The sequence below is a fragment of the Drosophila albomicans genome, chromosome 2R, assembly GCF_009650485.2.
Source record: "Drosophila albomicans strain 15112-1751.03 chromosome 2R, ASM965048v2, whole genome shotgun sequence".
NCBI lineage: Eukaryota > Metazoa > Arthropoda > Insecta > Diptera > Drosophilidae > Drosophila > Drosophila albomicans.
Window position 1 is genome coordinate 13473904 of NC_047631.2, and position 16417 is coordinate 13490320.

Genomic DNA, 16417 nt, shown 5'->3' on the forward strand with positions numbered 1-16417 from the left:
GTGGAACATTTTAATTGTTACGCTCATTCTTCAAATACCTTTTAATAAATACATTCATAGTGTAAGTATTTTCATGACTTAAACAGTATTCGTCATCAATTAATAATTCGAATATTGTAGGATGCCATCAGTATTAAATTTAAAAATGTGGAGTGTCAATCGACAAATCTATCGTGGGTTATAATACACAGTTGTCGCTTGAAAGCAATAAATAGGAAAAGAGTAGATTTGAACGCATATTCAACTATTCTTTATCCTGTATACAATATGGAAGTTCATGCCCAGTTGCTAAAGAAAGCAAATGGTTATAAGCCGTGGCTAATAGACGTCCACTTCGATGTATGCTCATTTTTAAAGAAAAATAACCATCCATTTGTAAAGATAGTTTACGACATTTTTAGACCCAGCTCGAATATCAATCACACATGTCCTTACGTGGTATGCAGAATTCAATTCTGATATGAAATGATTGTGTACATTATAAGCTTTTTCACAGGGCCCAATTATTATGAAGGATTTGTATCTGAAACCGAATTCGATACCACTTCCCATGCCATCTGGAGAATATTGCTTTATTGTAAAATGGAAATTTGATAAAAAGATACAAGCCATAAATAAATTCTTCTTTGAATATCTCGAAGATTCCTAAATATGACAATGTTCTCTGGCTTTTAATTTACACATGTTTTCTATTCTTATAATGATCACGAAAAGTTAACCTATTGAGAAATTAATGATTTTGTTGCTTGATTAGCCAGAAATTTCCCAAATGCCCTCAAATAAATATGATCTATCTAATTGGTAATTGTCCAGACACCAATTGTCGAAACTCAAAAAATAGTTGTGTTTATTTTGCCTTTACTTAATGTAACCTGTAATATTTAAGTTGTTCAAATGACAGTTCGAATTGTTATAATTGCTTTTATCAACCGGATGAGCTATCCATTATTTGTGCTTAACGATCGAAATTTATAATAGCTTATAGTGAATCGCAAATGAAATGGAGTCTAGTTTTCACAGAGTATCAAAAGAATGTGGAACTTATTAATTATTGCTCTTATTTTCCAAATAACTTTTGATGAATTCATTTATAATGTAAGTATGATTTTCCTCGAAATGTAGACATATAAATAAATAAATAATGTGATTGATTTAGGATGCCATCAGTATTAAATTTACGAATGTGGAGTGCGAATCAAAAAACCTATCATGGGTGCTAATACACAATTGCCGACTGAAGGCGAAAAATAGAAAAAGAGTGGATTTTAACTTTAACTCAACTATTCTCTATCCAGTGTACAATTTGGGTGTTCATACAAAGTTACTAAAAAAGGCAAATGGTTATAAGCCCTGGCTAATAGATGTCAGTGTTGATGTATGCGCATTTTTAAAAAGAAACAATCATGCATTTATCAAGATGGTTTACAGCATTTTTAGATCCAGTTCGAATATCAATCACACGTGTCCTTATATGGTAAGCTGGAAGCAAATTTGAGTATTAGATTAATGTGTAATTTTATTTATATTCTCAGGGTCCAATTTTAGTGAATGACTTATACCTCAAACCGACTTCTATACCACTTCCTCTGCCAACTGGTTATTATTGTCTTCTTATAGAGTGGAAATTTGACAGAAAGATACAAGCTATAAATAAATTTTACTTCGAATATGTCGAGGATGCCTAAAGTCAATCTTATTTAATTTATTTATTTTCACAGTGAACATGTAACATAAATCTGTTGACAGTTTTTGTTAATTAATTAGCTGAGAATGACAAAAGTGAACAGCAAACAAATAATTGCTATTAGTGTCGACGGATATGGTTTAAATTCGATAATAATTTTGTTTTTCTCTTTTTTAAGTAGATTTTTCATTTTCATTTTTCTTGGTTCGCCCACTACTTAAATGTTACCTGAGTAGGTTGATAGCCTCGTAATATTTAAATAATTCAAATACTATTTCCAATTGTGACAATTGCTTTAATGAACCGGATGAGCCAACCATTATCTCTATTAATGATGCAATCAATATTTATAATTCCACATGGCGTAGAGCAAATGAAATGAATTTGTTTAGTTTTTACTCAGTCTCAACAATATGTGGAACATTTTGATTGTTGCTCTTATTTTTCAAATAACATTTAATGATATCATTTGTAATGTAAGTGTGATTTTTACATTCATATTATTCTACTAAAATAATAATGAGAATGATTTAGGCTGCCATGAGTATCAAATTTACAAATGTGGAGTGTGAATCGAAGAACCTATCATGGGTTGTTATCCATAATTGCCGATTAAAAGCAATAAATAGAAAAAGAGTGGATTTTAACTTTAATTCAACTATTCTTTATCCAGTGCACAATTTAGAAGTCCATTTTCAGATATTTAAAAAGGCAAATGGATGGAAACCGTGGCTAATAGATCTTAACTTGGATGTGTGTGCCTTCCTAAGAAAAAATAACCATCCAGTCATAAAGATACCACTTCCTGCGCCCACTGGCGATTATCACCTTCTTGTTGAATGGAAAATCGATAATAGGATACAAGCTATTACGAAATATTTTGTGGAATATATCGAGGATCGATAATTGTACGAGTATTCGTGAATTAAATACAGTTAAATACAATCTTTGTAATGTTTTAATCTGCAGATCCATGGGTTTTGAATAAGTAAAAATTATTTTTAGACTCATATGAGAATAAAAATTGTATTACGTATACGATTTTCTTATATATGTTAAATGTGTTAAGTTTCAATTGAAGGCAACAATACTTGAACGCCTTTTCTTACATGTTATTTTTACGACACTCGGTAGAGGAAATCTCATATTCACAAACACACTCGATTTTTTTTATTACTTGTTTGATTGTTCCAATTTAAGTTAATTTCTTTTGTAATATTAAAATTGCTGACATACCAATTGAAATAATTATAATTGCGTTTATCAATCGGATGAGCAACCAATTATTTGTGATTAATGATTGATTTTTAGAGTTCTAGTTCGTGAATAGCAAACGAAATAAATTTTTTCAGTTATCGCTAACTATCAACACTATGCGGAGCATATTAAGAATTACGTTTATTTTTCAAATAACTTGTAGTGTATTAAATTACAATGTGAGTATGATCTTTAAATGAACCATATTCTACTAAATTATGTGAATAATTGTGGATGACTTAGGATGCTATAAGTATTAAATTTTCAAACCTGGAATGTGAGTCCAAAAATCAATCATGGATTATTATACACACTTGTCGACTGAAAGCAGTAAATAGGAATCGAGTGGATGTTAACTTTAATTCGACTATTCTTCATCCAGTGAACATCTTGCATGTCCATGGTCAGGTGCTAAAAAAGGCAAATGGTTATAAGCCGTGGCTCATAGATTACACTGTTGATGGATGCGCATTTTTACGAAAAAATAACCATCCAGTCGTAAAGATGATCTACGATCTGTTTAGATCAAAGTCAAACATTAATCACACATGTCCTTACGTGGTAAGCAAAAAGCTACATCAATTCCTTTTTGGAATCAATTCGTAAATATATAATGTATATATTTACAGGGCCCAATTATAGTGAAAGACTTATATCTTACACCGAATTACATACCACTTCCTTTTCCAACTAGTGATTATTGCCTTCTTTTAGAATGGAAATTTGATAGAAAGATACAAATTATTACGAAATATTGTATGGAATATATCGAGGATAACTAAATATTTTTATGAATAAAATAAAGGCAATATCATTTATGTTTTCCATGGTCGAAAAATTATTGCTTCATTTGTTTTGCAATATATAATTCGTTTAAAGACTCGTAATATTTCCAATTAGTAGATTCTATGAACCGGATGAGCAAACCATTATTTATTTTTAACATCTCTATTAATGATGTAATCGATATATATAATTTCACATGGCGTATAGGAAATGAAATGAATTGAATCAGTTTTCACTAACCATCAACAATATGTGGAACATTATAATTATTGTTCTTCTTTTCCAAATAAGATTTAATGAAATCGATTTCAATGTAAGTCTAATTTTTACATTCGTAATATATTACTAAATTAAAGCAATAAATAGAAAAATAGGGGATTTTAACTTGAATTCAACTATTCTTTATCCAGTGCGCAATTTAGAAGTCCATATTCAGATATTTAAAAAGGCAAATGGATATAACCGTTGCTAATAGATCTTAACTATGATGTGTGCGTCTTCCTAAGAAAAAATAACCATCCAGTCCTAAAGATAATCTAGAATATTTTTAAACCAAAGTCAAACATTAATTACACATGTCCTTATGTGGTAAGCAAAAAGCAAAATCAATTCTTGTGTGTAATCAATGCGTAAAAGATAATTCCAATATATTCACAGGACCCAATTATAGTGAAAGATTTATATCTTACATCGAGTTCTATACCACTTCCTGCGCCCACTGGCGAGTATTACCTTCTTGTAGAATGGAAATTCGATAGAAGGATACAAGCAACTAATAAATTTTTTGTGGAATATATCGAGGATCAATAATTGTATGCGTGAATTAAATACAGTCACAGTCAGCTGAATTGTTTTAACATAGTTTTATACCCGAAAGTGTAGAAGAGTCTAAAATTTATTCAAGAAAATAACTGACAACACACTTTGATCCTTGGGGATTACATTACTAAATAAAAAGTATTTGTAGCCACATATGAGAATAAAAATTGAATTACGTATACGATTTTCCTATATACATATATGTCTTATGTTTCAATTAAAGGCACAAATTCTTCAGCGCCTTTTTGATATTTGTCTTCACTGACACTAGATAGAGGCAACTCATAATCGTAAACACACTAGACTGTTTTGTTTTTATTACTTGTTTTTCTGAGATGGGTTTTTTGGTATCTTTCTTTAAGGTAAAATTAGATTTATAAATTCGAATTTAAGTTAATTTCTTTTGTAATATTTAAATTGTTGTCATACCAATTAAAATAATTATAATTGCGTTTATCAACCGGATAGGCAACCTATTATTTATGTTTAACGATCGTTTTTAGAATTCCACTTGTTTAATAGCCAATGAAATAAATTTTTACAGTTTTCTCTAACTATTAACACTATGCGGAACATATTAAGTATTACGTTTATTTTACAAATAACTTTTAGTGTATTAAATTACAATGTGAGTATGATCTTTACATGAACCATATTCTACTAAATTATGTGAATAATTGTGAATAATTTAGGATGCTATAAGTGTTAAATTTTCAAACCTGGAATGTGAGTCCAAAAATCAATCATGGATTATTGTACACACTTGTCGACTGAAAGCAATCAATAGGAAACGAGTTGATGTTAACTTTAATTCGACTATTCTTCATCCAGTGAACATCTTGCATGTCCATTGTCAGGTGCTAAAAAAGGCAAATGGTTATAAGCCGTGGCTAATAGATTACACAGTTGATGGATGCGCATTTTTACGAAAAAATAACCATCCATTTGTAAAGATAGTCTACGATCTTTTTAAATCAAAGTCAAACATTAATCACACATGTCCTTACGTGGTAAGCAAAGAGCTAAATCAATTGCTTTTTGGAATCAATGCGTAAATATATAATATATGTTATATATTTACAGGGCCCAATTATAGTGAAAGACTTATATCTTACACCGAATTCCATACCACTTCCTTTTCCAACTGGTGATTATTGCCTTCTTTTAGAATGGAAATTTGATAGAAGGATACAAATTATTACGAAATATTGTATGGAATATATCGAGGATAACTAAATATTTGTATGAATAAAATAAAGGCAATATCATCTATGTTTTCCATGGTCGAAAAATTACTGCTTTATTTGATTTGCAATATATTATTTGTTTGAATACTATTTCCATTTAGTAGAATTGGTTCTATGACCTGGATGAGCTAACCATTATTACTGTTTAACATCTCTATTAATGATGTAATCGATATTTATAAATTCACATGGCGTATAGCAAATGAAATGAATTGGTTCAGTTTTGACTGACCATCAACAATATGTGGAACACTTTAATTGTTGCTCTTCTTTTCCAAATAACATTTAATGCAATCGATTACAATGTAAGTGTGATTTTTACATTCACTAAATTAATAATTCGAATTAATTTTCGATGCCATCAGTATTAAATTTACAAATGTGAAATGTGTTTCGAAAAACCTTTCATGGGTTTTGGTGCACAATTGCCGATTGGAAGCAATAAATAGAAAAAGAGTGGATTTTAACTACAATTCAACTATTCTTCATCTAGTGGACAATTTAGAGATCCATATCCAGTTATTTGAAAAGCCAATTGGTTAGAAGCCGTAGCAAATAGATGTTACTTTTGATGTATGTTCACTTTTGAGGAAAAATAACCGTCTACTCATAAAGATCGCTTACGGAATTTTTGGATCTAACTCAAACATCAATCGCACATGTCCTTATATGGTAAACAGAAAGCAACATCAAAATGTGGTTTCGAATTAATCTGTGAATGATAATGAAAATATATTGACAGGAACCAATTTTGGTGAAAGACTTATATCTGAAGCCGAGTTCTATACCACTCCCTATGCCAACTGGCGATTATTATGGAAATTCGATAGAGGGAAACAAGCAACTAATAAATATTTTGTAGAATATATCGAGGATCGATAATTGTACGAGTATTCGTGAATTAAATACAGTCACAGTCAGCTTAATTGCTTTAGTTTTATTCGTGAAAGTTTTGAAGAGTCTAGAAGATATTAATGAAAAATAACTTACCACACATTTTCATATTTTGAGATACAATCTTAGTAATGTGGTTTTGAATAAGTAAAAAGTATTTATACCCGCTACCCATAGGGTAGAAGGGTATTATAACTTTGTGCCGGCAGGAAATGTATGTAACAGGCAGAAGGAGGCATCTCCGACCCTATAAAGTATATATATTCTTGATCAGCGTCAACAGCCGAGACGATCTAGCCATGTCCGTCTGTCCGTCTGTGTGTCTGTCCGTCTGTCCGTCTGTGTGTCCGTCCGTCTGTCCGTATGAACACCTAGATCTCAGAGACTATAAGAGATAGAGCTATAATTTTTTTTCGACAGCATTTGTTATGTTTGCACGCAGATCAAGTTTGTTTCAAATTTTTGCCACGCCCACTTCCGCCCCCGCAAATCAAAAAAATCGAATAACAAGCGTAGTTTTAAAGCTAGAGTTGCGAATTTTAGCATATATAATAATAACTATAGTAGTTATAATTCCTGAAAATTTGGTTGCGATCAGATAAAAATTGTCGAAGTTATTAAAGAAATACTTTTGTATGGGCAAACACGCCTACTTACTAGGGGTCTTAGTTGCTTTAGATGACAATCTGGTATATTGTGCCGTCTATGGTATATTTTCAATGCGGTACTATATCAATATACCAAATATACCATTTGGTATATTTTTAGTATTTTTGCAGTATATTTGGTATATTTTGAGAATAATACCGCAAAATATATTGCTTTCATTCAAAATGGGTAGCGGGTATCTCACAGTCGAGTACACTCGACTGTAGCTTTCTTACTTGTTTTAGACTCATATGAGAATAAAAATTTAATTACGTATACGATTTTCTTATATATGTAAATGTGTTAAATTTCAATTGAAGGCAACAATACTTGATCGCCTTTTTATACCCGCTACCCATAGGGTAGAAGGGTATTATAACTTTGTGCCGGCAGGAAATGTATGTAACAGGTAGAAGGAGGCATCTCCGACCCTATAAAGTATATATATTCTTGATCAGCGTCAACAGCCGAGACGATATAGCCATGTCCGTCTGTCCGTCCGTCCGTCTGTCCGTCTGTCCGTCTGTCCGTATGAACACCTAGATCTCAGAGACTATAAGAGATAGAGCTATAATTTTTTTTCGACAGCATTTGTTATGTTTGCACGCAGATCAAGTTTGTTTCAAATTTTTGCCACGCCCACTTCCGCCCCCGCAAATCAAAAAAATCGAATAACAAGCGTAATTTTAAAGCTAGAGTTACGAATTTTGGTATATACAGTAATAACTATAATAGTTATGATCCCTGAAAATTTGGTTGCGATCAGAAAAAAATTGTGGAAGCTATTTAAGAAATACTTTTGTATGGGCAAAAACGCCTACTTACTAGGGGTCTTAGTTGCTTTGGCTGACAATCTGGTATATTGTGCCGTCTATGGTATATTTTGAATGCGGTACTATATCGATATACCATATATACCATTTGGTATATTTTTAGTATTTTTGCGGTATATTTGGTATATTTTGAGAATAATACCGCAAAATATATTGCTTTTATTTAAAATGGGTAGCGGGTATCTCACAGTCGAGCACACTCGACTGTAGCTTTCTTACTTGTTTTTACTTGTCTTCACTGACACTCGGTAGAGGAAATCTCATATTCACAAACACGCCCAACTTTTTTTATACCCGCTACCCATAGGGTAGAAGGGTATTATAACTTTGTGCCGACAGGAAATGTATGTAACAGGTAAAAGGAGGCATCTCCGACCCTATAAAGTATATATATTCTTGATCAGCGTCAACAGCCGAGACGATCTAGCCATGTCCGTCTGTCCGTCTGTGTGTCTGTGTGTCTGTGTGTCCGTCCGTCTGTCCGTATGAACACCTAGATCTCAGAGACTACGAGAGATAGAGCTATAATTTTTTTTCGACAGCATTTGTTATGTTTGCACGCAGATCAAGTTTGTTTCAAATTTTTGCCACGCCCACTTCCGCCCCCGCAAATCAAAAAATCGAATAACAAGCGTAATTTTAAAGCTAGAGTTGCAAATTTTGGTACATATAATAACAACTATAGTAGTTATGATTCCTGAAAATTTGGTTGCGATCAGATAAAAATTGTCGAAGCTATAAAAGAAATACTTTTGTATGGGCAAAAACGCCTACTTATTAGTTACTTTGGCTGACAATCTGGTATATTGAGCCGTCTATGGTATATTTTGAATGCGGTACTATATTGATATGCCAAACATACCATTTGGTATATTTTTAGTATTTTTTAAGTATTTTCGGTATATTTTCAAAATGATACCGCAATATTTTGCCTTTATTAAAAATGGGTAGCGGGTATCTCACAGTCGAGCACACTCGACTGTAACTTTCTTACTTGTTTATTACTTGTTTGTTTGTACCAATTTAAGTTAATTTCTTTTGTAATATTAAAATTGTTAACATACCAATTGAAATAATTATAATTGCGTTTATCAATCGGATGAGCAACCAATTATTTGTGATTAATGATTGATTTTTAGAGTTCTAGTTCGTGAATAGCAAACGAAATACATTTTTTCAGTTTTCTCTAACTATCAACACTATGCGGAGCATATTAAGTATTACTTTTATTTTCCAAATAACTTTTAGTGTATTAAATTACAATGTGAGTATGATCTTTACATGAACCATATTCTACTAAATTATGTGAATAATTGTAAATAATTTAGGATGCTATAAGTATTAAATTTTCAAACCTGGAATGTGAGTCAAAAAATCAATCATGGATTATTATACACACTTGTCGACTGAAAGCAGTAAATAGGAATCGAGTGGATGTTAACTTTAATTCGACTATTCTTCATCCAGTGAACATCTTGCATGTCCATGGTCAGGTGCTAAAAAAGGAAAATGGTTATAAGCCGTGGCTAATAGATTACACAGTTGATGGATGCGCATTTTTACGAAAAAATAACCATCCAGTCGTAAAGATGATCTACGATCTTTTTAGAACGAAGTCAAACATTAATCACACATGTCCTTACGTGGTAAGCAAAAAGCTAAATTAATTGCTTTTTGGAATCAATGCGTAAATATATAATATATGTTATATATTTACAGGGCCCAATTATAGTGAAAGACTTATATCTTACACCGAATTCCATACCACTTCCTTTTCCAACTGGTGATTATTGCCTTCTTTTAGAATGGAAATTTGATAGAAGGATACAAATTATTACGAAATATTGTATGGAATATATCGAGGATAACTAAATATTTGTATGAATAAAATAAAGGCAATATTATCTATGTTTTCCATGGTCGAAAAATTATTGCTTCATTTGATTTGCAATATATAATATAATTCGTTTAAATACTCGTAAAATTTCCAATTAGTAGGTTCTATGAACCGGATGAGCTAACCATTATTTATTTTTAACATCTCTATTAATGATGTAATCGATATTTATAATTTCACATGGCATATAGCAAATAAAATGAATTGGTTCAGTTTTCACTGACCATCAACAATATGTGGAACATTTTAATTGTTGCTCTTCTTTTCCAAATAACATTTAATGAAATCGATTATAATGTAAGTGTGATTTTTAGCATATGTATATGATAATAATAATAATAATATTAAATTAATAATTCGAATTTATTTAGGATGCCATCAGTATTAAATTTACAAATGTGAAGTGTGTTTCGAAAAACCTTTCATGGGTTTTGGTACACAATTGCCGATTGAAAGCAATAAATAGAAAAAGAGTGGATTTTAACTACAATTCAACTATTCTTCATCCAGTGAATAATATAGAAATCCATACCCAGTTATTTAAAAAGGCAAATGGTTATAAGCCATGGCTAATAGACATTACTTTTGATGTATGCTCATTTTTAAGGAAAAATAACCATCCATTCATAAAGATGGTCTACGGCATTTTTAGATCTAATTCGAACATCAATCACACATGTCCTTACATGGTAAGAAAGCAACATCAAAATGTGGTTTGGAATTAATTTGTGAATGAGAATATCATTATATTCACAGGGACCAATTTTGGTGAAAGACTTATATCTCAAACCGAGCTCTATACCACTCCCTGTGCCAACTGGCGATTATTGCTTTCTTATCGAGATGAAATTCGATGGAAGGTTACAAGCTACTTATCATTTTTATATGGAATATATCGAGGATTCCTAAATATAAGCGTGAATGAAATAAAGCCAATGTGATCTTATTTATTTTCACAGTGAATACGCGCTTACCGATTGATAGTTCGATGCTTTCGATGCTTGATTAGCTGAAAATTCCCAAAATGACCAGCAAATAAATATTATGTAATTGGCTTTAGTCTAGACATTGGAGATTGTCGAAATTTGAAAATTTAACGAGCAGAAAATGTGTTTTGAAGTTTGCAGCATCATGATGGCAATTGGATGATGAGCAACGCTTTTACATTTGCTTGGGGTGGACAATGGACAGTTGGCAGTTGTCAGTTGGCAGTGGACGTGCTTAACCCTTGGGTGTTAGCCAATTAACATAGCAGCAACAACATGGCAACTTGACCTAAGGGAAGAAAGGTTTGTTGCTGCACTAATTGAAAGTCATTGAGCGGAAATAACCTGCATTTGTTTCTTTTCAACTAAACATTTGTCAAGCTTGAAACAGGTTGAGCAGCTGCTGGTATTTTTTAACTGACCATCGAGCTGTCAAATTTGACAAATAGCTGGACTGTGACTGGTAAAGTTTAGGCAATTGTTGCGCCTCACTGGACAGAAATTCATACTTGAAAGTATTTGGGGTGTGGCAGCAGAGTTCACTCGTCATTGCACACAAGTTCGACAGTTGCACACGTGTCGCAGTGGTACAGTTTGACAGTCACACACTTGCATACATACATATTTGCAAAACTGTGGGGCGGAAAATAAGATTGAAAGCACCCCGCCCCAAGATGTCACAACCTTATCATTATCATCTTTATCTAACCTAATAACTGAAGTGAAATTGAAACAGCTTAACCCTTATAAACAAGTCACAGCTGTCGGAGCGAAGCGCGCTCACCCTTCATAAATCACGCCAAAAAATGTGTAAGATTCTTATGAAATATTACGAAATATGAACGCACGGGAAAACTGTTCGTGTTGACGAGTGCCGCCTGGGAAAAGGGGTAATGTAATGAATGCATGCTTACAGTCAAACCGCAGGGGAGTGAGTTGAAATTCGGCATGGGGATGAGGATGAGGATGAGGTTGAGGATTGGGATGCGACTTACAAGCGTCTGACATCAATCAAAAACGCACAAGCCCGTTGATGCGATTTGCACTAACGATGCAACGCCTCAGTCAACGCCAACCTTCTCCCGCCCTCGCCCTCTCTCTCGCCCTTGTCCTCTCTATTTTATCCACCACATGTGTGACAAGAAGTCATTTGAAATTGGTTGAAATTTTAAAGTAGTTTTGCCGCTACCCGAGACTGGAGGATTCGCGGATTCGCTAACACGCGTCAGCAGTGAACCCTTTGGGATTTGCCAGCTCTTTGAATAATGATGATGATGTCGCCCGACGCCAGTCGCTTGACGGGTTTTTGCCTTTTGAGCAAAATTTGCATGTGAAAATGGAATGTAAGTGAGAAGTTCGGAATGAGGAGTGCAAAAAGCGGAATGCGCCATGTAATTTACACGTTTGACAAAGTATCAATGATATCGACGATGGCATGATGCCGTGTCGGCGACGTCATCACCCATGACACAAATCGTCGCAAATCGTTATTTACAATACACAACAATCGTCGTGGCAGTTCTCGTTCCCTTTCTCCCCCTCCCTTCATTGTCCTTGCCAAATTTCAAGTTGAAGCGTAATGTGTGCGTTTTCACGCCGCAATCCAAGTTAAGGAGGGGATGTCTTTGGCTGTGTCACAAATATCCCGCGGCGCTTTCGCTACACATCCTTACAACAATGTGTGAAAGTTTTTTTCTGTACTCGTAAAAAATGAAGCGCCGCATGTGTCAGACACAGGGCTCAGTGCCTCCCTTTACTCTCACTCTCCCTCTTCTCTCTCTCTCCATGCCACAGACTCCTTCTATGCGTTCTGTCTACGCCAGAGACTGTGGCGCCTTTTTAGTAGTTTTTAATGTTGTTTTGGTCCCCGAGGCTGTTGCTGCTACTCTGCTGCTCCCCTTCCCAAGTTAACCAAGTCGCCTGGGGCGTTTTGTACTTTTCTACAAAATTAATTTTAGCCACAGCCATTGAAATTGCAACAGTTCGATGATAAATGATTTCACTCTTCTTATTTTTTTATTTGTGACCCACACGCTATCCAAAAACCACAACTGTTTCAGTTCCTTTTTAATCGAATTGTCGTAATACGATATTGCCTGGAATTATTCATTTATTTGTAAGTGAATTTTGATCATTAATAATTTTTATGGATGTCTCAGCCGCATTCAATATGAAAAGTGTTTCTAATCTTGAAAAAAGTATGTTATTGTGAAATACTTTGCTTCAATAATAAATTGTAAAGTACATAGTAAAATTCAAATACATACTACAAAAATATTAGAGAATTCTTAAATAAATCATAGGTTACTTCTAAGCACGAAAAGAAAAGTTCAAGCATTTAAATGCGCTTGAAAAGTTGTGTTGATTGTAAGATTTTAAGTTCTATAAACACAATGATAATTGTTATTGTCTGAACATTTTTAATTTCATATTAAATCTCGTAATTGCAATGGATATTAAAAAATCAGTTCGACATATTATTTAAAATACCTCCTGCAAAAATATTGTACCATTTTTAAAGCGCATCCATTGCTACAATAATTCGAAATTAATTTTTATTATCAGACTTTCAATGACAAATAAAAAATCTGTTTGTCAAATTATGATGATTTTATGATTTTTGTACAATGTTGTACAATTTAATTTATATTGTATTTATTATTTAATTTAATTTAATTTCATTTCATTAAATTCTGATGATTTTAATTTTATAATTGTTTCTTCAATCATTTAATTAACAGTTCGTAATAAAATTTGATGGCAGTTGATTAACAATTCATATACAATTTTATAACAGTTGAATGATTCTTTCTGCATTGCATAGCTCATTCAAATTTAATCACTTGCGAGAACATCAAGTTCATATCTCATTTGCCATTTTTCAAGCTGTCAACAACACTCACGAAACAATCACACAAACACAGGCCCACATGTCTAGCCACCTCCATGTTGTATGTTAAAGATATCAGGACATTCGCCGGCTGTTGTTGGGTTCAACAATAAAGAGACAAACATATTGACAGCTCAATGCCATTACAGTAATGTTTAAATAGAAATTTGCATTCATTTAGCAAACTGAAGCTGGCGTCACCCACACAACCTCTTTGCGAGTCAATCGCAGTTTTCCCCCCTTGAGACTGACGCCAATCAGTGGAACGTCAAAAGTAACGCAAGAGCACATAACGACAACGACATATGTTTCAGTTAACTTTTGCAAAATTTATAAAAATTGCAAAGCAGCAACAACGAGAATGTCGTTGACGGTGATGTTGACTGTGACGGTGGTAAGTGAAAGTGTTCTGACGACTTGGGCGTTGTCGCTCTCAAAGTGAAATGCCAACAGCATCATCATCAACATCCGTGTTGCCACGCCTGCCAACCTCCTCTCCACCCTTCGGTTTTTTACTACGCAAAATTAATGATGTTTTGCTTGCAAATAGTTGTCGCCATTGTGAAAAGCGCGAAAACTTGGAAAAACCTGGGAACTGACGCACATGTGTCACTCTCTGTCTCCAACTGACTGCCTGACTGACTTTTTATATCCGTTTCCAATTTTTAAGATTAGCAAAAAAAATAGGGTTTTTTCTTTCGACTTCTTTGACTCTTTGACGCGTAAATTGACATAGCTTTGCTTTTTGCTGGCAACTGGATACAAGGATACGAGGCATCTACAGCTCGTTATGCTAATATCCTGTTGCCAAAAAGAGTTTTGATTAATGATGGACAAAAAACGTAAAATAGAAAAATCATAAATATGCTAAAAAGCGTAACAGCTGCAGTAACTTATTAGTCAAATTGAAATAAGCCAAAAATTATGATGAAAAAGGTTCATGCTTGCCAGTGGAATGAAAAGCTCTCCACTTACACGTACGTGTACACAAAAAAAGAAAAAAAGGATCTAGTCTGCGGTCGACTGGGCTTCATATTACAATACTCTTTACTCTCACAATATTTAATCAGACGATAGAGCCAACAACAACAGCAACAACAACAACAATAGAGCTGGGCAACAGGCATCAGATTCGGGGCTTGTGGCCCTTAATCAAAAAATCAAACAATTGACATTCAATATGGTCTAATTTTTTACGCTGCCATTAAACAAATTATTGGCATGGCATCAATGGAGAGCAACAACAACAATCAAGAACAACAAGAACACCGCACAAAACAAACGCAAAATGACAAGCAGCTTGGAGTACCCAATATTCCCGAGGGAGCTGCGAGCATATCAATAAACCAAAGAACAAACAACACGGTTCATAGGCAGAATAATAATACCAACTGACAGGCAGACATGCTGGTTGCCTGACTGACTCACTGTTTGATTTGTAATTGAAATTTTAGACTAAAATATTGTACGTGTTCCAGGTGCACAACTGTACACCAAAGTGCGGAGCTTCAACTTGGCTTTCAAGCCGAAAAGGTTTTCATCCGGCTGCAGATGACGCTCATCAGCGACAGACGGCGCAAAATGGAAAATAATTGCCGCACTTTTTGTGTAAAATTATTGAGAAATTGAGGCAAAAGGAGGTCGCAAACACGCACACACACGCACGCATACGCACGCATACATTGACACTCCAATTTCCGCATAATTAAGTGCACTCAAAGGCAACGTCCACTTCAGTTCTGCAGGGGACAAGACAGAGGACTTAAGGAGACAATGCAACGGACCATAGGATTTATGTGTGCCACTTGAGTGCCGCAAATTAATTCAAATGAAATGCGCATGGAAAACGAAAACGAGAAAAAAATAATACGAAATGCCTGGGAAAACCAAATGACAATGCGACAGGGGAATCTGAGCACTCGTAACTGGCCCAGTTTTGCCCAACGTTGAGTTAATCCTCTGCAATTTGGACACCTCTCTGACTGGATTTGATTTGCGCTAATCGCAGAAGTGTCAACGTCACAAAAGCGAAAAAGGAAACTGCTCGCTGGCCCTTCATTTCCGCTTTTAATCACCCCCCAAAAAAATGCCTTTTGTTCGTCTCGTTTTGACACCAGTTGGATAAATCAGACCAAACACTTCGGCAAAACTAATTTCCCCTTAATGAGGGTCGCTCGCTTCTTGCTGAAGTTGCTGTTTTCGATGAATTTCTTTTTTACTTTTCCCTGATTAAGACTTTTCTCACTCACAACTCACACATGCGCCTCATTAATAATTATTTTTTGGACCACGCCAAACCAAGAATCGAGATTAATCTGCGTCTGGCCAAAAACTGACGTGTGCCTGTCATAGGCCGCCGCATTTTCTTTTATCTTCGTAATCGGAAAAACTCGCAAACTGGCAACGGAGCGTTAAATTGTTATTAATTGAAAGTCAAAAGTGCGTGGTGCAACTTTTAATTGGATTGCCAGTATAT

General features: G+C 34.1%; 1 protein-coding gene across 1 annotated transcript; it reads left to right on the plus strand.

The window, feature by feature from the left end:
• The first annotated feature begins 3445 nt into the window (after positions 1-3445).
• On the plus strand, positions 3446-5782 carry LOC127565915 (uncharacterized). The gene is made up of 3 exons (XM_052006840.1): positions 3446-3502; positions 5239-5553; positions 5630-5782. Exons 1-3 carry the CDS (start codon positions 3446-3448, stop codon positions 5780-5782), a joined length of 525 nt encoding a protein of 174 aa, XP_051862800.1.
• The last annotated feature ends 10635 nt before the right edge of the window (positions 5783-16417 follow it).

Bases quoted from the DNA above. Each gene is read 5' to 3' on its own strand.
- LOC127565915 (XM_052006840.1), top strand. From the start codon at position 3,446: ATGATCTACGATCTGTTTAGATCAAAGTCAAACATTAATCACACATGT. The intron at 3,503-5,238 runs GTAAGCAAAAAG...TGAATAATTTAG, and splicing joins ATCACACATGTCCTTACGTG to GATGCTATAAGTGTTAAATT. The intron at 5,554-5,629 runs GTGGTAAGCAAA...ATATATTTACAG, and splicing joins TTAATCACACATGTCCTTAC to GGCCCAATTATAGTGAAAGA.